General features: G+C 45.7%; 1 protein-coding gene across 1 annotated transcript in view; it reads left to right on the top strand.

The window, feature by feature from the left end:
* Nucleotides 1-23,409, top strand: part of COG3 (component of oligomeric golgi complex 3) — a 139,215-nt gene that overhangs the window by 2,901 nt on the left and 112,905 nt on the right. The window contains exons 3-4 of the mRNA XM_086936236.1: nucleotides 17,642-17,730; nucleotides 17,839-17,973. Of these exons, the coding sequence (XP_086792362.1) occupies nucleotides 17,642-17,730; nucleotides 17,839-17,973 (224 nt within the window). The remainder of the gene's footprint in view (nucleotides 1-17,641; nucleotides 17,731-17,838; nucleotides 17,974-23,409) is intronic.

The raw sequence follows: 23,409 nt of genomic DNA, 5'->3' as shown, positions 1-23,409 counted from the left end.
TAGCAGTATATAATTAAAATTGGCACCATAGGATAGTTCATCTATTTTTCACATAGAGAGAATATTAGTCGTACCTGACAGTCTGTACAGTATGCTACAATCAAAGGTTGTAGATGTACATCACACTGTGGTTAATAGTGATTGCTTGATAAAAGTAACATAAGTCATTTAATTTAAAACATCAACATACTCAGGAGCTTATTGTTCCAAGTCTACTAGCTCACAGAATTGGCAGCATTTCTGCTTGATATTTCTTATGGTTGGTCACATTGAGGGCATTTCATTAGTCATTAGATTGTTGTTTTTCACAAACATTTTATTTTTTGTGGCTGATGCCCTATTGTAGAGAAGTAAATTGATGTGATGTGTTGAGAGTTCTTGGTCTTTGATGCGGGTAAATCATAGAAGTATTACGTTTATCAAATATTAGTAAGCGATTACTACCGCAAGTCCAAGAACAGACGGGTAGTGAAAAGAAAATTAACTCCAAAACATTTGATGGTTTCTTTGACTGAGTTAATTAATCTGTTATTCGTCATTACAAGCAGGTAGTTAATCACGCATATTGTCAAAGTTCCTAACTTTACTGCGTGATAGCAGCATATATTGCAGCAATTCTTACAAAAAGGTACAGAATATTTGCTCTTTGATTTGTGGGTCGCTCTAACAAACTCAACTTTACTATAAGCCACGACCTAACCTGTGTTTTCTATATAAACTCGAAATACCTCTTCGGTTGTCTTGCTTGATTATGCAGATATGTGCTATTTCCAAAGTCTATGCCAGTTGGATTGACAACCAAAGATTTTATATTGAGCTTTTAAAGGATTAGAACAAAATATAAAATCAACAAACTGCACCGATATCCAGACGGCCAGAGATAATCCAATCAAAGTGACGTACTGCAAATATCAAAGGCTTTAATAGTCCACTCATTTCTTCTCTCTCTGCTTTTGTAACACCACTTGAAATCTCTATGCTGTATTACATTTCGCAGCCGTGATTTCAATGGAATGCTAGGTAGCCTTGTGCATTAGTTCTTGGTATGTGTAACTACACAAGATTCCAGCATGGCGTTGTATCATTTTTATCGAGAAATGCAGTGTGTGGAGTGTTCAGCATTCCCGTAAACTGGAAACTTTCAGGATGCTGTTTCCTCGATGTCATTTGCATAGATTTTGTCCCATTGGGTATGCGTTCCTCATTGGCATTTAGTGGACATGTTTTGCCGAAAAAAATGTCCACAATGTAGTCTCTGCACCTGTGGATACCGAAGTGTTTTTGTTAAGTGTGGGTGCATGCTTGGTAAATGTAATTGAATCGCCAATGCTTTTCCATAAGAATGCATGGAAACATAAGGTAAGAGCAAGTGCTCTGCAGAAGTCTGCCGTTTCATAGGTTAAACACTATCCATAGAGCATGGATTGTTAATAGTTCAAACATTTTGCTCAAAGTTTTCAAGTAGATAGCAGACACAACTGTTTAAATCCACAATAGTGTTTGCATTACAACTGAGAATAATTCCATATACATATTCTTAATGTTGATATCCAAGACTACCTAGTTGAAATGTGCGATGCTTCATAAAATTGACAGAAATAGGCAAACATGGTTTCTTACCGTTTCAATTAAGTCCAGTCCTGTATGTGTCCAAGGAAGTGAGAGTGCTAGAGGGTAACATTGGCACAAGCCTGCACCTTCAATCTTATTTTCTTCGCCCACTAGAGCATGGTTTATCAACACATAATAAAACTGGCACATCTTTCTTCATTAATTGTATTTCTTTTATAGAGATTTCATCATAGTGCCAATTGTGATAGTTTCAGATTAGAATTATGGGGTTCGCCAACAACAAATGTCAGTTTAAATGCTACTCCGGCATTACTTATGACCACTGAGCCTGCCCGAAGTGCACCTCTTGATTGCCATTTCATTGGAGACAGTGAGAAATATGCATTCATGACACAGTACAGGAACTGTCTTCGGATCTATGTCTACTTGTTGACTGCAGAAAATGTCCAGCTCTTGCCCCATTTAATTTTTAATTTAGCTTAATTTAATTTAGCTCCTCCTTTCTGGTCAACCACTCAGACAGAGGGTACTTCCCACCTGGACTAGCTTTTTCCACCTTCAAAGTCCAAGAAGCAACATTTTAAAATTAAGACCTATTGAAATGGTTGCTCCTCTTCAAAGTGGTTCAGAAGTGCTAGTTTAACTCTGCTCGCCAACTTCGAAAGAAGAGCTTGTCTTGCTGGAGTTTTCATTTTTCTCATGGAAATTCTCCTTTTGCTTAATAAATACTAATGTTTTGGGAGTTTAGAACTGAAGGTGCTCTTTTGAGCTCTTGCCTTCAGCTGCGACCCATTTTGCTATCAAGTGTGTTTGCCTGTAGTTCTTCCTCCTTGATGCATTCTATAATGTGAAGTCCCATAACGTTGATGACCCATTGATGTCCAAAAACACCTTTACTGTGGTAGTTCTCTGCTGTTGATTCTCTCCTAGGCCTTGATGAGAAGATAACAGCAATCTCTGGCACTCTTACCATAGTTGCAGTTGACTCTAGAAGTTATTTTAGTCACTGAATAGCTCATAAAGACCAAAACATAGAAAGTTGTCTGCAGTTTTAAACACTTTCATACAAAATATAGCGTCAAGCACATATTTGATAGTGTTTAACATTTTTCGTCAGCCATGGTAGCATGGTTGTCTTAATAGAACCTTCACTCCTAAACCCTTCTTTAAGTTAAGGCCTACACTTAAGAGCAGGTTTACAGGCTCAGTGTGGAAGATCATGTTTCTGCTTTACTCGGCAGGTTAGCTGTCATGTTGGAAACTATAGAACTGTGACAGGTGATGTAAGTAGTCTTTTGGTGGTGGATTCAAGAGATGGCTTGGGAGTGACTAGTACTTATACCTGGCACCTCCTTCTGTCCACTTTTGTGCTTCTGCTTCATGAAGTGACACAAGAGTTCCAGGTCGACAACCACCTCTTCGTGGAGTATGTTGGCGCAAAGGAAGGTTGGGCGGTGATGAAGCGCACCATCTCTCAATGGGTCATACTCTGCTTCAAGATCTGCTACGCATTGGCAAAGAAGCAGCCTCCTGAAGGCTTACAAGCTTATTCCTTCAGCAACGCCATATTTGATGGAGACTTTATTTAACCGTAGATTTCTTACCGAACCACCTATCCTCCCCACTCTGCTGACAGATTTCTAGGGTCAGGCTGATCCCTTTCAGGGCCCTAGTTTGGACACAGCAGTGTCAGTGCACTTCATGGCTCCATGCTCCTGGTGTGGAATGTTGTGAAAAAGTAGCTGACATTAGTGCCCTTGGGTGGCGCTTATATAGGTACCGAGATGTCACTCCAGCTCGGATAGTTATGTATCATTTTAGGATCCTATTGTAAGTTCCCGATTCTTGCCCTTATACGCTGATTTTTCTCCTGCCCAGAAATCCAGCTCCAGTGTTTCCAAGCTACCCTTGCTTGGTTGTTGGAAAATCGAGTCCCGAGACTAATCTTCTTCATTCTAAACTAAGGTACGGAGCTGATTAGACCCTTGGAGAAATCTTGAGCAGATTCTTGGCAAAAGAATACTACATTTATGCTCCACCTCACTTACTTCTTCCCTCGGACTAAGCTTAGGTACAATGGGGTAGGCGTATTTTAGAAGCACCAGTTGAGTACTTTTAGCCTTTGTTATTTTTGTATGTATTTATATATGGTTTAGGAACCATACAATGCTCTTACAGTATTATTTTATTCTACGATTTATACTGTACGCATTATATTTTACAAACAGTTTTACGATTGTAGCAGTTCATTTCTTATGCTTGAGAAAGAAGACTAATAAAACCTTTTATTAAAAACGCCCGTCTTTCTACTTTCTCTGCACCTCTAGTGAAACGAAGCATGCACGATTGACTGAGTGAAATATCTATCTATTGTTTCCACAACTCTGAAGATAGGTTTTATCTTGGGGAAACAAAGTTGTCATGTTTATACGGTTGTCTGAGACTAATCCCTTCTTGTGAATTTTAGAAAGTTTCTAGTGACCTCTGAGCTAGCTGGCACACACAATTAAGTCTATTATATTTGATAGAAACCTAGTCGACCTCAGTCCTACGTCTAATCTATAGGATATATTATTCCAATGCGCAGAGCCTATTGGGAATATAGGAACTACGCTACAGGATGTAGAGCCAATCACCGCCGCCTGCTGGCGTGCAGGGGTACTGCTTGAAAAATCTTCGGATCCAGTCTGACACCTGGGAAATTCAAATGTAAGCAATCTGCCGCTAGATACAGTCTCTACCAGATAAGGCGCTACCAAAGGTAAGTAACTTGGTCATTAAGCTCCATGTATGCACTTGTTTTGCTTCAGAAGATGGGTATCTGTACATTTTCACCTCAGTTTGAAGGCTTTAGGTAGTATGATCTTTAGCACCTTGGTAATTTTAAGTTTATAGTTTCTTTGGACAAGTTCAGCATAGAGTGTACACTGTGCTTAGTAGATACTTTTTAATACTCTGTGCTGTATTTCTGATGAGAACTTCACTGTCTTCAAACAGTGCTGTACAGAGTAAACGCTCTTCAAAGAGTAAATAGTGTTAACAGTACCCACTTTTCGACTTGTAGCCACTTCATTTCTCAATGTAGGTTCAGTGACTGTCAGAGGTTTCATATAGGCAAAGAGTGTCCGTAGTAGGGCATTAGGTACGTAACAGGGATTGTATTGGTATAGTCTTTTTGAGGGAGTGTTTTGAAGCACCAGATTTAGAATTGTATTTTCTTTGTGGACAGGCACATTTTGCTGTGTACTGGTTCCAAAACCCCCCTCCACTTCCCCCACCCCTGTCGCACATGGTGATAGAGCAGGGGTACATGACAGCAATCCCAACAACCATTTTTTTAGGGACGTGCTCCCAGGAAACGGGGGAAGTTATCACAATGGCTGCCTGCACCACCGCAGCCTGTCCGGGACTGGCCAGGCAGCTTATGCTATAATCCCTGCTCCTACGATTATTATACTATCCTCTGCTCCCAGTGACACATAAAGCGGGTTGCAAACAGATGCTCCTGAGGGACTGAGATCACACATGTGGAGATTTGTACCAGGAGGGAAGCTTTCTGAGCTAAGAACCCTTCTTCGGTGGCACCGTACCAAACCCGATGGAGATTTTCTTGTATATCCGGCTGAGAGATAACATTAAGGCACCCACCCCTGATTTTCTGCTGGAGCGCCCTACACTTACCCCTTTGCATATACTATTGCAAACGCCTGACCCCACACACATAGCCTCAATGCTACACTGTAGCTCTCAATCAGAACAAGCTGAAATGGAGGGCGATGCACGCTTAGGTTGGAAGGCCGAGCTGGGAGTAACCCTCAGCGACAAGCAATTGCTATATTGCTGCCAGCAGACTGGTAAGATAATGGCTAGTAGCTGACTACGCATATCACATTATATGTTTTTACACAGTATCTTTGATACCACATTCTGGCTACACCGCTACTGCTTGCGCACCAATGACAAGTGTGACAGATGTGGGACAGAGGGAGCTGACTTCCTCCACCTGGTTCGGACATGCCATTCGGTTAAAAGCTATTTGATACAGATGGTGGACACCCTATCCCAGATGACAAGCTCACAGCAGCAGCTCACTCCACTGGTGGCATTGCTGGGATACACTGAGAATGTGGAGTCGACGGTTAGACGCTACATATCGCTTGGATTGCTACTGGCCAAATGAAGGGTGGCGTGCAGATGGGGTGGGGAAGGCTCCTAAATTTAAGGATTGGATCAAATAATTATTATTCTGCCAGGAACAAATGTCTATATGCTTCGAACTGTTACCCTATCTTCCAAGCTGAAGGAAATATGAGATCCCTTAAATTCATAATCTGAAAGAAACAGGTTAGTATTAGATTCCTTACCTTAGAATATCCCCAGGCGTCAGTCTGGATCCGGAAACATTTGCGTAGCAGTATCCCTGCGCGTCGGTAGGCGTCGTCTGCAGGCGTCCCCTGCGGCTCCGCGTCCGTCGTCGTGCGCCGTGATGACGTCGCTGAAGTATATAGACGCCACCTCCGTGCGCTGACGTCAGTTCTTCTTTTTTCCACGCCAGGTAGCGCAGATCCGAGAAGTGCAGTACTCCGGTCTTTTGACCAAGTTTTTGATCTTTGATCCTTTTTGAACTCTTCTACGGTGCCGGTAGGATGCCCGGTTTTAAGAATTGTGACGACTGTGACCGTACGATGTCGGTCACAGACCATCACCGACTCTGCCTCCGGTGCCTGGGCCCCGACCACGACGTGGTCGCCTGCGTCGATTGCCGGGCCTTGACGAATAAAGCTAGACGGGAGCGGTCCCGCAAGCTGCTCGAGCTCCGGGTGTCGGCCCCGCGTCGAGAGCGGTCCCGGTCCGGCCGGAGGTCAAGGGAGCGATCGAGGGAGCGGTCGCGGAGCCGTCACCGCTCCGGAAGTCGTCACCATTCCTCTGGTTCCTCAGGTAGGAAGCACAAGAAGTCGGGGCGTCGTCATCGTACCCCCGACTCCCCCCCCCCTGACGCTCGCGCGATGCGGCCGGGGGGTTCAGGTGACCCCACTCCCGCGGCTCCGCGTGAGTCGCCGACGCGGCCTGCTCCATACCCTGCGGTCCCTGGGCAAGGCGCGTCGCCCGAGGAGATAGAGGCGTTCCTCATGGCCATGAGGGCTCTGTCTCCTCTGACGGGTTCCGCGGCGCCTTCGGGCCCTGTGGTCCCGTCCGGGGGCCCTAGCGGTTCGGGTGATCCTGCCTCGACGCCGTCGGGTGCTCCGGCCCCGCCGACGGCTCCGATCCCGGCGCCGCAGGGGCCCTCAGGGTCGACGCCGGCTGGTCAACCGGCCTCTCCGGCGCCGATTCCATCGGGGCAACCCCTGGCGCCGCCCCTGCGCGGCGCTGGTTCTCCGGCTCCGGCCGGCGCCGGTGCTCCGGCTCTGGGCGGGGCCGCCCCCATTCCCTCTCCGACGCCGGACGCGGAGTCACACCGGCGTCGTCCGACGCCGGGCTCGACGCCGATGGGGCCTGTGAACCCCGAGGAGCCGGTCTACATTGTTGACTCCGAATATGGTGACGATGTAGATTACGGAGAGGAGTGGGAGGGGTCTGAGGACCCTCTGACCCGTGAGTGTCAGTACGACGTGGACTGGACAGGTGACTTGGGTGACGCCAGTAGTCTGGACGGCTCTTCCAACCCTGGCTTTGTCTCACCTCCTACCGTGGCTTCATGGAGGGTCAGCTTATTCAGTGGTGTTGATGAGGGCTGCCAAGGCCCTTAACCTTGTGCTCCCCGTCGCGGCCGTGAGGACTAACATCCTCACTGAGGTCCTCAAACCGCAATCATGCCCACAGGAGCCACTGCTGCCGTTCAACGAGGCCTTAACTGACGTTCTTTTGGGCACGTGGTCCAGGCCCGCTTCAGGTTCGCCTGTTGACAGGAACGTGGCCAGACGCCACAGTCCGTGTTCGGACGACCCCAAGTTTCTGTCCACCCATCCCACCCCTGAGAGTCTGGTGATCCAGGCCTCCACTTCCCAAACCGCATTCCCGTCGGCCCCGCCCAACAGGGAATCTAAGAGGTACGACCAGTATGGCAAAAAGGTCTTTTCGTCCTTGAGTCTGGGACTGCGGTCTTGCAACACCGCGTGCCTCTTGGGCCGCTACACCCACAAGCTCGGCAAGGCTACGATTGAAGGCCGAGACGCAGCAAGATACTCCATCAGGTGTGGTCTTGATACGACCGACTCACTGAGCATGTCCACGACGGTGGCGATTCGTCGCCATGCCTGGCTGAGATCCGCCTACTTCTCGGCAGATGTCCAGAATGCATTGATGGACATGCCGTTTGATGGCAGTCGCCTGTTTGGCGACAAAGCGGACCACGCGCTGGAGCGCTTCAAGGACTCCAGGGTCACGGCCAAGTCCTTGGGTCTCTCGACCCAGCGCCAGCAAACGGGTTCATTTCGCTCCTTTCGTGGCCAAGGAAGGGGCGGTCCCACACGTGCTGCCAACCACGCGTCGCAACAGACTTATCAACGCGGTGGCGGCCGTGGGAACCGCCGTGGTGGCGGTCGGGGACAGCGGCGAGGTCAGAGCACACCTCCCCCCGCAGCATCCGCCACTAAATCCTCCTAGTCCGTGCTTTCAGGCCCATGTGACGCCGGTGGGTGGCAGGGTTCGCCATCACCTCTCCCACTGGCGCATGATAACATCGGACAGGTGGGTGCTGCAGCTCGTCCGAAGGGGCTACTCCCTCCCCTTCGAGACCACTCCTCCAGCCATGCCACCGCAGAACCACCGTGTGTCGGGGGACCACTTGACACTTCTGCAGGAGGAAGTTACAGCCCTCTTGGCCAAGGGGGCCATCGAGCGCGTTCCTGGGCCGAAGTAGGACGTGGTTGCTATTCCCACTACTTTCTGGTGCCCCAAGAAGGACAAAGGGGGCCTACGTCCTATCTTGGATCTAAGGAGCGTCAACGGCTTCCTCCGGAAGGAGAAGTTCAAGATGTTGACTTTGGCTCAGGTCTTGGCTGCTCTCGACCCGCAAGACTGGATGGTAGCGTTGGACTTGCAGGATGCGTACTTTCACATCCCCGTCCTGCCGGCCCACCGGCGTTACCTGCGGTTCACGGTAGGCCACGAGCACTTTCAGTTTATCGTGCTCCCCTTCGGCCTTACCAGCGCCCCACGGGTGTTCACAAAGGTGATGGCGGTGGTTGCAGCCCATCTGCGCAGGTTAGGGGTTTCAGTCTTCCCCTACCTAGACGACTGGTTGTTGAAGGCGGGCTCGCCCCAGACAGTCGTCCACCACCTTCAGACTACGGCAGACCTCCTACACGAGCTGGGGTTTTCCATCAATGTGCCGAAATCACACCTGTGTCCCTCTCAAAAGCTCCTTTTCATCGGAGGGGTTCTCGACTCGGCGCAGTTTCGGGTTTATCCTCCGGAACGGCGGGTCCAGGATATACAGGCTTTGATTCCCATCTTTCAGCTGTTATCCCGGGTTTCGGTCAGGTTGACGCTGCGGCTGCTGGGGCTGATGGCCTCCTGCATCCTTCTGGTGCATCACGCCCGGTGGCGGATGCGGGCTCTGCAGTGGGACCTGAAGTTTCAGTGGGCCCAGCATCAGGGCAACCTGTCCGACCATGTCTTGATCTCAGAGGGCACTGCAAGACAACTGCAGTGGTGGCTTACGGACCGCGATTGGGTCAGAGGCAGATCCCTCTCCCTTCCCCAACCAGATCCCTCTCCCTTCCCCAACCAGGGCTGGGGAGGCCACCTGGGAGAGGCAGAGATCAGAGATATCTGGTCTCCGGCGGAGTCCCGGCTCCATATCAACCTGTTGGAGCTCCGGGCGATTCGTTTGGCACTGAAACAATTCCTCCCCTTTGTCAACGGGAGTGTAGTGCAGGTGTTCACGGACAACACCACCGCCATGTGGTACTGCAACAAGCAGGGCGGGGTGGGGTGGGGTCGTGGACCCTTTGCCAGGAGGCTCTGCGCCTCTGGCAATGGCTGGAACGTCAGGGCGTGACTCTGACGGTTCAACACCTGGCAGGTTCTCTGAACGCCAGGGCGGACAAACTCAGCCGTCGGTGCTCGATGGATCACGAATGGCGTCTGAACTCGGACGTGGCGCAAGGCCTCTTTCGGCAATGGGGAGAGCCTTGGTTAGATCTATTCGACACAGAAGAAACGTGCAATGTCATCAGTTCTGCGCGTTGGAGTTTCCAAGACGGCACTCGCATGGCGACGCCTTTCGGCGGGAGTGGAGTTGCGGTCTGTTATACGCCTTTCCGCCTATACCACTTCTGCCCAGAGTCCTGAAGAAGATCAGGCGCGACCGGGCCCAAGTCATCCTTGTGGCTCCGGACTGGGCTCGAGGGTACTGGTATCCCGAGCTACTCAGCATGTCAGTCGGTCCCCTGATCCGCCTGCCCCTTCAGGAGGACCTTCTGTCGCAGGGGACTGTCCTCCACCCGAACCTGTCCAGCCTCCACCTCCATGCGTGGAGATTTAGCGGCGACAGTTGAGGCCATTTGACTTGCCTCCTGAAGTCTGTGATGTGATTCTGGCAGCCAGGCGTTCCTCCATGAAATCGGTACACGCCTGTCGGTGGAACAAGTTTGTGGCATGGTGCACAGCAAAGGCTGTGGATCCTCTCTCTGCCCCTCTTTCTGAGGTTCTTCTCTTCCTTCTTTCTCTTGCCCAGCAGGGCTCTGCTCTGGGCACTATCAAGGGCTACCTTTCTGCCCTTTCGGCCTTTCTGAGGCTGCCTGATCAACCTTCTTTGTTCAAGTCCCCCATTGTAACAAGATTCTTGAAGGGCACCACACACATGTATCCACCTGTTCCGTTTGTGATGCCTCAGTGGGACTTGAACCTTGTTCTAACCTTCTTGATGTGTGCTCCCTTTGAGCCCCTTCATTCCTGTCCTCTCTGTCTCCTGACTTTAAAGACGGCTTTCCTGGTTGCCATCACCTCTGCCAGGAGAGTGAGTGAGCTCCAGGCCCTTTCTGTCAAACCTCCTTTCCTGTCCATTCATTCTGACAAGGTGATTTTGAGAACTAGACCTTCTTTCCTGCCCAAAGTTGTCTCTGCTTTTCACATCGGGCAGTCCATCACCCTCCCTTCCTTCTTCCCGCCTCCGCATCCTTCAAAGGATGAAGAGCGGCTCCATCGTCTGGACCCAAAACGTGCGCTTTCATTTTATATGGATCGCACACGCCAGTTCCGGGTGGATGACCAATTGTTTGTTGGCTACGTGGGTGCGAAGAAGGGACGGGCGGTACATAAACGGACCATCTCTCGGTGGGTCGTTCTGTGCATCAAAGCGTGCTACTCTTTGGCTTGGAAGGAGCCTCCTGTTGGGCTGAGGGCCCATTCCACTCGGGCCACAGCGGCTACTACTGCCCTGGGCCGGGGAATCCCCTTGCAGGACATTTGCCAGACGGCTACGTGGGCCTCGCTGCACACTTTTGCGAGGCACTACTGCCTGGACAGTCCAGTCCGGAGGGATGGCTTCTTTGGCCGTTCGGTCCTCCAGGACTTTCTGGTGTAGGATTGTATTGGTTCGCAGACCCACCACCAGGTTGGTATTGCTCGGGTATCTATTCTAAGGTAAGGAATCTAATACTAACCTGTTTCTTTCAGATGAACAAGTTACTTACCTTCGGTAACGATATATCTGTAAGAAACAGTAGTTAGTATTAGATTCCTTACCGCCCCACCCATCCTCCCCGTTCTGCGAACCGATATCTAGGGTTAAGGTCATCCCCTTTCCGGGCCCTAGTTTCAAATGGCACCAGTGTTGGTTCTCACATGGCTCTGTGTGGGGAGGCCGCTTGCCCCCCTCCATTGCAATATGCGCTTGGCCCCGGTGATCCAAAATCAGCCTATGGAGGCAGGCTGGGTGCTCCCCGCCCCTTGAAAAATGTGCAGAGCCCAAGTGGATAGGGTCCCTGGACCGCGTTACCGCCTCCCCCTACACATAACACCGGACTCCAGGGGATGGAGTCCCTTGGGCTGAAAATGAAGCTTGGCCCTGGGGGACGGGGTAACCAGGGCCTAAAGAGGCTTGTGGAGGGTTGCCAATTGGCCTCCCTCCCCTTAAAAAAAAAGACCCTGGGAGCTGGGGTTCCACATGGAGATGGGGGTCCCCAAGGCCCAGCCCTATGGCCAATCTCCTACTGATCACGGCCTTTGGCCGTGCACAACATGGGGATTGCTGCATGTGTGGGTTGGCCGCACAGGATCAGCTCAAATAAGGGGCTGCTGAGGAAGACCTAGGGGCCCCCTGGCACTAGCTGGCTCCCCAATGGTGCAGGCGGCGGCATAGCTCTTGCCAGAAGGAAACAGAAGTCTGCTCCCAGCCCGCTGGAGCATGTTTAGATCTCACTCCAGCTGGAAGCAGACTTGTCTTACCTGTGTGCACTACTGCAGGTTGGGAAGGGATGTTTGCTCGTATTTGGCGGGAGATTTAAAAGTTCTGCTCTCAGGCGGGACCAAACACATGGTTCCCTGCCCCTGCTAGTGTGGGCAGGAAAACTACTGTATCCCGAGGTCGGGCACCCCAGGACACAGTAATCGAGCCAACCCCAGGGGATGAAGTCCCTGGTGTCTTTAATGGCTTTGGAGGGTGTCTGCATGCCCCCCTCACTTTAAAAAAATTAATAAATCGACCCCGGGTATCTGTTTCCCCCCCTTCCTATTTTATCATATTTAGGCCCCCGAGAGATGGGGTCGGGGGCACTCGCATCCACCTCCCCAAATTATTAAAATAATGGCAGGCAGCCTATTTATTTTTTGCCGCAATCCTGCCAGAGTCCAGTGGGATCACGGCAAAAATTGTTGTTTTAAGAATGTATATATATTTTGGTCCCAGTGGGGTTCCTCTGCCCCCACATTGCTTGGGGGCAGGGCTTTTGTCAGGGGACTAAGGGACTCAGTCCTGTAATGGATGCTAGCAAAATTTTTCTCATGTTGCTAACAGCCAATCAGAGTGCTGCTTCCTCAATGGTCTGACTCATGTGGGAGCGAATAGGCCCAATTGGTTAACAAGCTCCCTGGGCCAATCGGAACGTTCTGTTTTTTAAAACTGGGTTAGAGGTACTCTCGCAAGAGTCCCTCGTACCCAACCATCCAGATATACAAATATTTTCTACCTTAATTTCTCAAAGACTACTGAACACATTTATACTATAAAAATGTTAATCGATCTGTCTCTCTATCTCTCTATCTATCTATCTCTCTATCTATCTATCTATCTATCTATCTATCTATCTATCTATCTATCTATCTATCTATCTATCTATCTATCTATCTCTTCCTTCTAATATTGGAGGTATACACTCCAGTGTTAAACAGTTCTTTTGCACCTCCATAATTCTGGAACAGGCCAACTTTTTTCGATAGAGAACTGCAATATTGAAAATAAAACCAACCTCACATTGCAGCATTTACAGTAGGTATTTGCTATATGGTTAAAATAACTTAACAAATGAAGGAAAGATGATTTTAGTAAGAATAACTGCGATGCAGAACTAGTATTACAAGTAAGTAACATTCCTTCTTCCCATACGATTGACCAGAACGGAGTAGTTTACTGTGTCCAACGAACAGAGAACCAACAACCCGCTGTGTCACCTTTATACGAGATGCACCAATGTTTTTCGATAGCTGAGAGCCCGACAATTCCATACATCATCTTGGATAAAATCCAAACTGTGATTATCTTCTAGAAATGAATAAAGCCGTTTGGTATTATTTTCCCAAAGTGTTCCCAAGGGTGGGCACAAGACTAAAGGGAAGATATCCCTTGAGTTTAAATTAGGGTTTTCTTTTAGCAGAGGTAAGATTATACCCAGATTATTCTGCTCTTGCAATTCAATGGAATTGTCCAAATAGGTAGAGGTAGTTGGAGAAAAATCTGAATGGAGGAGAAGACTAGACAGCTAAATGTTTTCCACATGAATTCTGGTCTAGGATTAAGGGAAGACCCCAATTTTATTTTTAGCTAGAGCTGTTCACCTGATTTGGATATTAAGACATCTAGCCCAAGCCCCTTTCCTTAAAGTTGAGCAAACAAACAGGAGGGTTCAAAAGTGTTTGGGCAGTGGCAATATAAGCATAAATCCCTTTGATTTCAGAGTTAATACAAGAGGCCAATCTATCGCAGAGTTCTTGAACAGGTTTGCCTACTATATTCATATATAATAGATTTAGACAGGATTTAAGCACTGCAAATGGTTTTTGTGCAAAATCCGTTCTTACAATTCAGTTGACTTTTATACAACCGCAAATCTGCTGTGCTGAAGGTCTTCCAGCACCTACTTTCCTCCTGTCAGGTTTTAAGCTGTTTTTCTTTCAAATTATCATCAAACCAAGGATTATTGGGTTGAATGTGATGGCAGTTTTCTGAAAGAGTGGTGTGAGAAACTTGTGTAATCTTATTTTGAACCTTATTCCTCTACAACATTTGTTTGTCCCATCTAGGAGACTGTGTTTTGAGTAGCGTTTGCCGCCAGATGCTGTGGCCACACCCCAGCAGGCTGCTAATCCCACACTGCGGGCAGCCTTTGGCGTGTGCAGCTTAGGGGTGGCCTTCAGGCTCTGGGGACCCAATCCTCTGGGGCAAAACCTATATAATAAAGGGAGGGGGCATGGAGCCCACTCCCTGACCCCAACTTGGCCCTGGGAACCACATCCAGTTCCAATATAAAAAGGAGCAGGCCGTGTGGCCCCCATCCCTGAGCCTTATTAGGCCCTAGACACCCTCTTCCAGGACTAAGTAATTAATAAAGGGGGAAAGACACATGGCTCCCCCTGCCTGAGACTAATTTGCTTATTTAGAGGAGGGGGCATCCATCGCCCTTCCTCCCTGAGCCTTGAAAAGGTCCTAGGGACCCAATCCACCTGGGCCGCTAATTAAAGGGAGGGGGGCCATTATACTAGGGGGAGGCCACTGTGGGCCACATTTTGTAAAAAGAGAGGAGCCATGCCTCCCCCTCCAGCTATTATAGAGTCTGGGGAGTCCACCCCTGGGCCGCATTCAATAAGGGGAAGAGGGCACAGTGTAATTCCTGCAGTCTGGAATGGTGCAAATTATGGATGATCCTTCACTAAGTTATGACTATTTGAATTATCTCAAGTAACTGATATGCTGGAAGGACTGTTTTTTGGACTTGATTAAGTAGCCATGAGGACTTATGTTTCTGGGATATTGATTGACGATTTATTGAAAAAAAACTCCTGGTAATATTTCTTAGCCCCTAAAGACCTTCATTTGATTGACTTTTTCCTGTATCTTTCATGTTTGCTGGTTGATGGGGATTGGAAGAAAAAGTAGGATGATGTTGCAGCCTTGTGGTCTAGTCACTAGCCTTGTCACAAAACATCTCAGTAACTGTGTCACTTGAAGTTTGACATGTCTTAAGGAGCACTCGCCAGTTACCATCAGCAGTTTATTTCTGGTGAAGCATCTATGGCTGCCTAAAACTACCAAAGTCTCAAATTGGATCACTGACTCTGAGGCAGCCTGTATTTTCAGGCTGGCATCATGCACTTGGGGTGAATCTTGTTTACTTCTTTGTCCGGCTTTAAAATCAGGTATCTGCTTCTGGCAAAGTGCTCCCGTAACACATATCTCATACTCCCTGGACTTACTCCTGGATACAGCCTCCTAGTTCGTACTGCTGCACAATTTTCCCATTAATTCATCCAGACGGAGAGGCTGGTACACTTCTCTGCTGAACCTCCGCGTCTGTCCTTCACTGTGCATCCACTGAGGGAGAAGCTACAGACCTAACACCTTTATCTGGGAGAGATTCACCAAAGATGTTGCACTTTCAGGCTAGGGGATCATCGATTCGTTGGAACAATGTTGTCAATACTGAAAGATGTCATGTGTTGCCCAGGCTTCAGGCTATCATACAAAATCCTCTTCTTCCCCTGGTAGAAGAAATCTTTAAATTGTGTGCAGCACACGGTCTTGGTTATGTGTTTTACATTTTCCTTAGTAGCTCTTCAGTTGTATGTTTGTAACATTACAAGAGAGGACTCTCAGAGCATGGTCAAAGTTCTGCCTTCCTTAAAACGAAAAGAAAAATCCCATGTAGTGCATCTCCTTGCAGTGCACTTTGATGAAATTGTACATTTTTTACATGTTTCATAGCGAATGCATTGGCATGCTGGAATGTAAACATCCGCTGGTGAGCCCTACACTAGAGCGTTTGTGTCAGGGATGCTTTGAGAGGTGGTGCCTCATCACTGACCGTCCATGTCTGACATTCAGCATGTGTAGCTTTAGAAGGTGTACTGGTACACCAGACTCATCTAAACTTTTTCGGGATCACTGAGAGAGGATTGGTAGCCTGGGAAGCCTATCCGTGTCCTGGACGTGGCTGGGTAAAGGTAGGTTGACAGTAGTCTCACTTTACTCCCGAAGCCCTTTGTTACTTTTGTAGGCCAATCTCCTTCTATATAATGAGTTCTGGCATTACCCCCTGTTGATCTCTGTTTACATAATACTCTTGTGTATGACAAGCTCAGCGTTGATACTGCTTGTACTATTGAAACCGGAGTTGTAATCTAATAAAGAACTGGGGCGCAAACCTCTTTCACAGAATGTGCCCATGCTGGGTGCCTTGCTCCTGGGCAAATCAGCATCAGAATCCCTTCATTTTACTCTGCAGACAATTGAATTGCCAGGGTAAGTAGTCAACTTTTAGCTGCTGCCATTTGCAATGGTAGAAAAGCTTCTAAATCCGCATTTGTGTCCTTCCATAGCTCAGTAATAGCATATTGATGCCTACATTTGCCCTCAGCAGTTCCCCTATTGCCCGTCAATTCAATATAACCTCAAATATCTCACTTCAACCTCAGCCTCTTGTCAGCTTCATCGCAACCTTAGCCGCATCCTCTCACATTCCACTTCACCAAACACCTCCCTTTCCAACTATACCAACCTCCTTCCCTCCTGATATCATACCCTACCCTCGCATCCATACGCATGACATGGTTTGCAGATTCGGGTAAAATATAAAAGACTTGGCATAGTGCGATCAGAAAGACAAGTCTTTTTCTTAATCAATTGAAGCTAAATGTTCCTAGGCTGCTTCCTCTTCCCAAGGTTACCTGCTTCATAATCATTTCCTACTGGTTAACAGAGATGAAGTGTTTGTTACCCTTATAGTGCTTCTGCTAGTCTAAGTCAATAGGCTTTCACCCAATAACATCCACCCTACATCAGTGCTTAATTTGAGCCGGTGGTTTCTGATGCTTTTCTTGAGTACCAGATAAGGACACATTCATTTACGGTGAGATTACGTGATTTGCCTGAATCACAGGATGTTGAGCCAACGCCGAGACTCAAACCTTGTTTCCCAGCGCTGAAGTCTGCAGTTACAGCCATTACGCCACATCCTCTTCCCCACTTTCATAGCGGCGCTAACAGGAAAGTGGGCTGGTGCAAGCTGGCTCCTGACGAGCGCCCCAGCATTTATTTTGTTTTACAAATTAACCACTGCCCTAAATCCTCTATCAGCATAGAGAACGATATTGTTGCAGACCAGCATCAGCTATAGGACAATGACATATAGGTCCATAGAGCAAATGTGTATTGGGATGTTACTTGTATGTCAGATGTTGTATATACAGAGGAATGCCATCCACATTTTATTAACAGCATCCCTGAAAAGCAAATTTTGATCAGATCACTGTGTAGTGGTAAACACCTTATCGACTGACATTACTACTTTTATTATAAAGGTAACCTTTCATAGCTGCTGAAAACGTCACTAAAGTCCTCGGTGAGACGATGCATTCTGTAGTTTCCATTAGCTGTGTGCAGTACTCGTTTGAAAACCTATGTTTTTAATTTAATAGACCATATTTGTTATAACTTTGCCTTTGATGAGCTTCATGTATTACTTGTTGCAATCATAACAACACAGTATAATGCTCTAATGACAAAGTGAGATTAGCTAGACTGCACATTTTCCTATTGCTGGTGTTTTAGCTTCTGCTCCCAAAACTGAGAAACCAAGTGCTGTGAATGCAGGATTTGATATGATTACAACACGGATAACATTTTCCTTTACAGATGCAGCATTTAAAATCCTAAACCCACGGACAGTTACACGTTTTTTCAGACTAAATAGCAACAACGCCCTGCTCGAGTTCATACTACAGGTAATCATATTTATTTTGAATTGCATATCGTTTTGCTTAAGAATTACATCAGTGGTCGGCTTTGAAATAGTTTTGTAGTAAATTGAGTAAATTCTGTGTCTGCTTCAGGGAACCCCAGAAATTAAAGAGCATTACTTTGACTCCAAGAAAGATGTGGACCGCAACTTGAAGTCTGCATGTGAGCAGTTTATTCAACAGCAGACGAGGACATTCAGTGAACAACTGGAGGACTTCATGACTAAGGTACGCATTTATAATCCATGCCTTAAAATTACAGTTTTTGTTTATTGTGTAGTGAGCTTTTAACGTTTTATATATAATCAAGGAGTGTTACTTGCTAAAAACAAAACCTGCCAGCCTGGGTCTTAGACAATGGTGTTCGGTGAAAGTCATTGTGATTATAAATTCAGAGTCCTAACATATATACATGACAAACACCCTTCTACTTTCGGGAGACACCACTCATCTTATTCCATCATTGGGTGGGAATTACACTCCTGAGCATACACACTAGGTTATAATCTCTCCATCTCTGAGCAGAATAGTAGGCTTTAGCCTCCTTGATGCTAACACTCTGGAACAAATTTAAGGAATCTGATTATTCCCCTCATATTCAGGTTCTGTGAAGACTGAAGATGAGATGAACTTCAGCATCTGATACCTTTGAGAAAATGTCAGTGCTTTTGAAATAAACATCTATGTTAATAAGAGATAAATATTTTTTGGCATGTTAAATTATGCTCATGTTATCCTGCTCCTTCATTTTTGTGAGAAAGGTATCATTTCATTTTGCCGTACCATTATCACTTCACATTTACTTTATTTAACTAATGTAATACATTAGTAATGAAAATGGGACCAACGAATAACTAAATATGAAAACCCTGTGGTACTTCAGGAAATGTATTGCTGTTAAACCTGGTCCTTGCTGTTTCAAACTGTAGCAACCGTCTTCTTCCTAGTGAAACTGTACTATTGAAGCTTTCGAAATGTGGAACTAGGCCATGCACACCTGACATTTTTGCTCCTCTATTTCAAAGCTCTCCAGCACACAATTTAAGCTGTTTGGTTAGAGCGAATGTCAGCACACACCTACGCACCATGCACATAATGCATACCCATTATCTGTTGTCCTTCTGGCACTTGCTAACAAGGCTATGCACCAGCGTTGGTATCCGCTCAGAGCACTTGGCTGAACACATTTGGATATTTCACACAAATGTTTAACTTTTTCTAATGCATATACATATTTTTTTTATTGTGGGCGGCAATCCCCTTGCTCCCTCTTGGTGCTAGCTCACCCTTGCACCATCCTTCCTTGCATGGCACTTGTATTGGCTGCAAGATGAACAGGTGTCACCAGACTCCAGCATTTGGGGTGCCACACTTCTGGCCCAACTATTGGTTGCATGTATATCATTGACTTCAATATTTCACTTTTTGTATTTGTGTATGGTTCGACGTAGAAAGCATTACTTAGAAAATAATATTTTGATACGAATGTTTGATTAAAGGGCCTTCACCATTTGAATCCACACCATGTGAATATCTAGCTGTTTTTTATGCACTTGCTCAGATGTGCGAGTAGTTAGTGCTTTCTGGCTCTGCAACAGCATTGTATCGCCTCCGAAAGTAATGCAGCGGAACCACATATAGGTGCCACCCCTGAGGGCTGATATTCGCTCCTTTCTTTTCATGCCCTTTGAAGTGGGTCTGGAGCACTGCTCCCCTCTTTGTTGGTTATGCCAACCCCTAAAACTTATCAGAATTTAACAGAGCACTGGAAAAATGCCTCGTCTCCAAGACCACAGGCTTCGAGCGGTGCGACGACTGCAGGAAGTAGATGTCCATTTTGAGTCAGCACAATGTTAGATTTTGGTTTCTAGGTTCTAGTCATAACTCTAAGTCGTGCCACAAATGTTCCCTGATGCACCTGAAGCCAGTCAGGAAGCAGGAAGGTAAACTCTATGCTGCAGAACATAGAAAGTGTAGCAGATATCTCTTGAAAAGACAGACTAGTTCCTGCCCCAAATCATGTCACCTCCTGCTCAATGTTGCGGGGTGCCTCCAATGCCAAGTCCCTGTTTTGCAACAAGTCTTCAGGTTAGTCAAAAACCAAATCATGCCATCAGTGCAAGAATGTCAAGTGGAATTTGGCCCGTGTTGCCACTCCCGTGGAGGAGAGAAGGTGCACAGTTGACACTCCATAGATCAGACATTGTCAGGTTCCAAACCTATCCCGAGGTTGGTCCCTGTCTACCCTGAGTTTCGCAGGCCATAGTCAACCCCAGAGCAGAGAGAGAACTTACACAATGCATTTGAAATCCTGTTAAGCCTATATATTCCTGTCAAACACAGGTTCTCTTATGGCAGTTAGCCTTCCTAATGGTAATTACTTCTTAATGGAGAGTTGGTGAATTGCAAGCCCTATCAGAGGAGGATCCTTACTTGGTGGTTCATAATAATTGGGTCGTCCTGAAGATTAACTTGAAATTTGTGCCACAAATTGTCTCACTGTTCCATGTCAATCAGACTATTCACTTGCTGATCTTCTTTGCACAACTTGAGTCAGTCGCAGAAAGATCATTAAATACATTAGTTGTTAAGAGGCCTCTGATATATTATATTGGTCATACCAAATATATTTGCAAAAAAACACAACTCTTTGTTGCGTTTGCTTAAACGCAACTTGGGAAATCCTATTTCAAAGTTGGGGCTTGTAAGATGGATAGTGAAGTGTATTCAGGTCTGTTACGCTTTGTCAAAACCCACACTTCACAAAGTACCTAGAGCTCATTCGACTCGCAAAAAAAGGAGCCACTGAACTTTTCTTATAAATTTTCTGTTTCCAAACACCTGCAAAGCAGCTACATGGTCTACACCACACATTTTCACAAATCAATTTTCTTTAGACCTACCCATCAAGAAGCTGAGATCAGCATATAGTCCTTAAAATAGTATTCTAAACATCTGCTGTGAGCCACTGCTTTAGGAGAGTGCATTACATTTCAGTTTATGCTAAGCATGTGATCTACAGCAACACATCCTATGGTTGTAGTGCTGTAGATTCACATGTGCCCTCCTACCTCCCCAGATGTGAGCTACTGTTAGATGTTTCTCATGTCCATACACTCAAGTCAACCATTCTCAGTGCACTTGTAGACATATACTGTTCAGCTTTGCTTTGCTCCACTTACTTCCACTTACCGTTTTTGCGGAGAGAGCAATCTGAGCTGAAATTTTAGTCATGGTGCATTGTGGGATTTTGGAGGTATCATGACTGACCTTGATACCAGCATTTCTACTTGGAATAAAAATAACTTGCAATGTCCATGTTCAATACTAGATGGCAGGGGTGTGTAAAACATGTGCATTTACAGTGCTACAAGCCAGTATTTACTGGTGAGTAATACTTTTTCATATATGCATATCTTATCACATTGAATTTGCATTACAAAATCTCCATTTGATTTACCTTGCAAAAATTGCTAACCCCTCAATAGGACTTTATAGCTCTTACCCTCTTTTAACTTGCATTTTCTTTTATCATGCACTCCTCTCTAACTTCTTTCTTACTTTCTCTCACTGCATGCCATGCTTACAAATTCCAAACCAAACCATCTTCTGTTCAGATGTATTTGAAAAGTTTCTCCTTTACTTTAATGAATTCTGAGAATGCACTCTTTTCCTCACCATTCTAGACAATGTCAGTCTTACCCAGCCTCACTATAATATTCTTTGTTGCTTTACTCACACCAAGCCCGACATTTGCCACTTACTGTGATCTCTCAATTCTCTCTCTAAACTTCTTATCATCCTCTTCCAAATTTTTTGCTCTGTCTATCCATCCTGGACACAATCTTACACTGGGCTTCTACTCCTTGCTACTTCAAAACACTTCCTTCGATAAGCTTCCCGTCTCAATTCCATTTTAACCCCATTAACCTACCGTTCTGTTTCTCTACTAGTCCCTCTGGTTTCTCACTGCTAAACAGCAAAACACCTGAGTTCAACCTGGTTCTTCAAGAACCCCTCATTCTCTTTGGTACTAACTGTATTACATTATTTGTCAGCAGAATTCAGGTATCTTAGTCTCTGTTAAATATTTCCTTCAAAAACTTTATCACACGCCTTATAGTAGCTTCTTCCGCTAACTCTGACCATTTAGAGTAAACATCTTGCAGTAATATTTCTTGTATTTCCTCCAAAACCATACAATTAGCGCCCACTTTTTACTAGTTGCCCCACTGTGGCATTTTTGTGTACTAGCTCCAATTAAACGTATCTTAAGGCGTTTGTCACTTCTTATGTATTATTAAAAAATGGATCTATGTTGATACAACGCATGTTATTACAACGCATGCTTTTACAGCGCATTTTTTACAACGCAAAAACTTTTACAACGCATGTATTTACAACAAATCTTTTTACAACGCAGGTACCTTTACAACGCATACCATTACAACGTAAGTATTGGTAAATATATATTAATTTTATAATCGTAAATTAATTTAAAAAAATATAATTTAATGTAATTTAATTTAAATTTAATTTTAATTTATTTTTACCCTGTACCCCTAAAACCCTAAACTGACCCTGAACCCCAAAAATACCCCTTTACCCAAAAACTAAAAACTGACCCTTAACCCCAAAAATACCCCTTTACCCAAAAACTAAAAACTGACCCTGAACACCAAAAATACCCCTTTACCCAAAAACTAAAAACTGACCCTGAACCCCAAAAATACCCCTTTACCCAAAAACTAAAAACTGACCCTGAACCCCCAAAATACCCCTTTACCCAAAAACTGAAAACTGACCCTGAACCCTAAAAATACCCCTTTACCCAAAAACTAAAAACTAACCCTGAACCCCAAAAATACCCCTTTACCCAAAAACTAAAAACTGACCCTAACCCCCAAAAATACCCCTTTACCCAAAAACCTAAAAACTGACCCTGAACCCCAAAAATACCCCTTTACCCAAAAACTAAAAACTGACCCTGAACCCCAAAAATACCCCTTTACCCAAAAACTAAAAACTGACCCTGAACCCCAAAAATACCCCTTTACCCAAAAACTAAAAACTGACCCTGAACCCCAAAAATACCCCTTTACCCAAAAACCCAAAACTGACCCTGAACCCTAAAAATACCCCTTTACCCCAAACATATAACATTTAAAATATAATTATATACTTACCAATACTTACGTTGTAATGGTATGCGTTGTAAAGGTACCTGCGTTGTAAAAACATTCGTTGTAAATACATGCGTTGTAAAAGTTTTTGCGATGTAAAAGTTGGTTGTAATGGTATGTCGTTGTAAAAGTTGCGTTGTAAGTGATGTTTCCCTTAAAAAATGGGTCTCTAGTTGGCAGAGGTATGTACCCTGTCCAAGTAGGGACCACCGCTCTAGTCAGGGTAAGTCAAAGACACACTATAAGATAAACTGTGCTCACCCTCTGGTATCTTTTCTCAGAGCAGTAAGACTTATTTAAAGAGGCAATGTGTAAAGTGTTTGTGCAACACACACACACACGCAGTAACACAATGAAAATACCACAAAGAGTCTCCACAATGGTTTATAATAATAGACAATATTTTTATAAATAAATCAAGACCAATATGACAAAATCCAATAAGTAGAAATTGAATTATGAATTTTTAAAGAGTTCTAGA

Source organism: Lissotriton vulgaris, chromosome 8 (assembly GCF_964263255.1).
Source record: "Lissotriton vulgaris chromosome 8, aLisVul1.2, whole genome shotgun sequence".
NCBI classification, from domain to species: domain Eukaryota; kingdom Metazoa; phylum Chordata; class Amphibia; order Caudata; family Salamandridae; genus Lissotriton; species Lissotriton vulgaris.
This window is presented reverse-complemented; position numbering and strand designations above follow the sequence as displayed.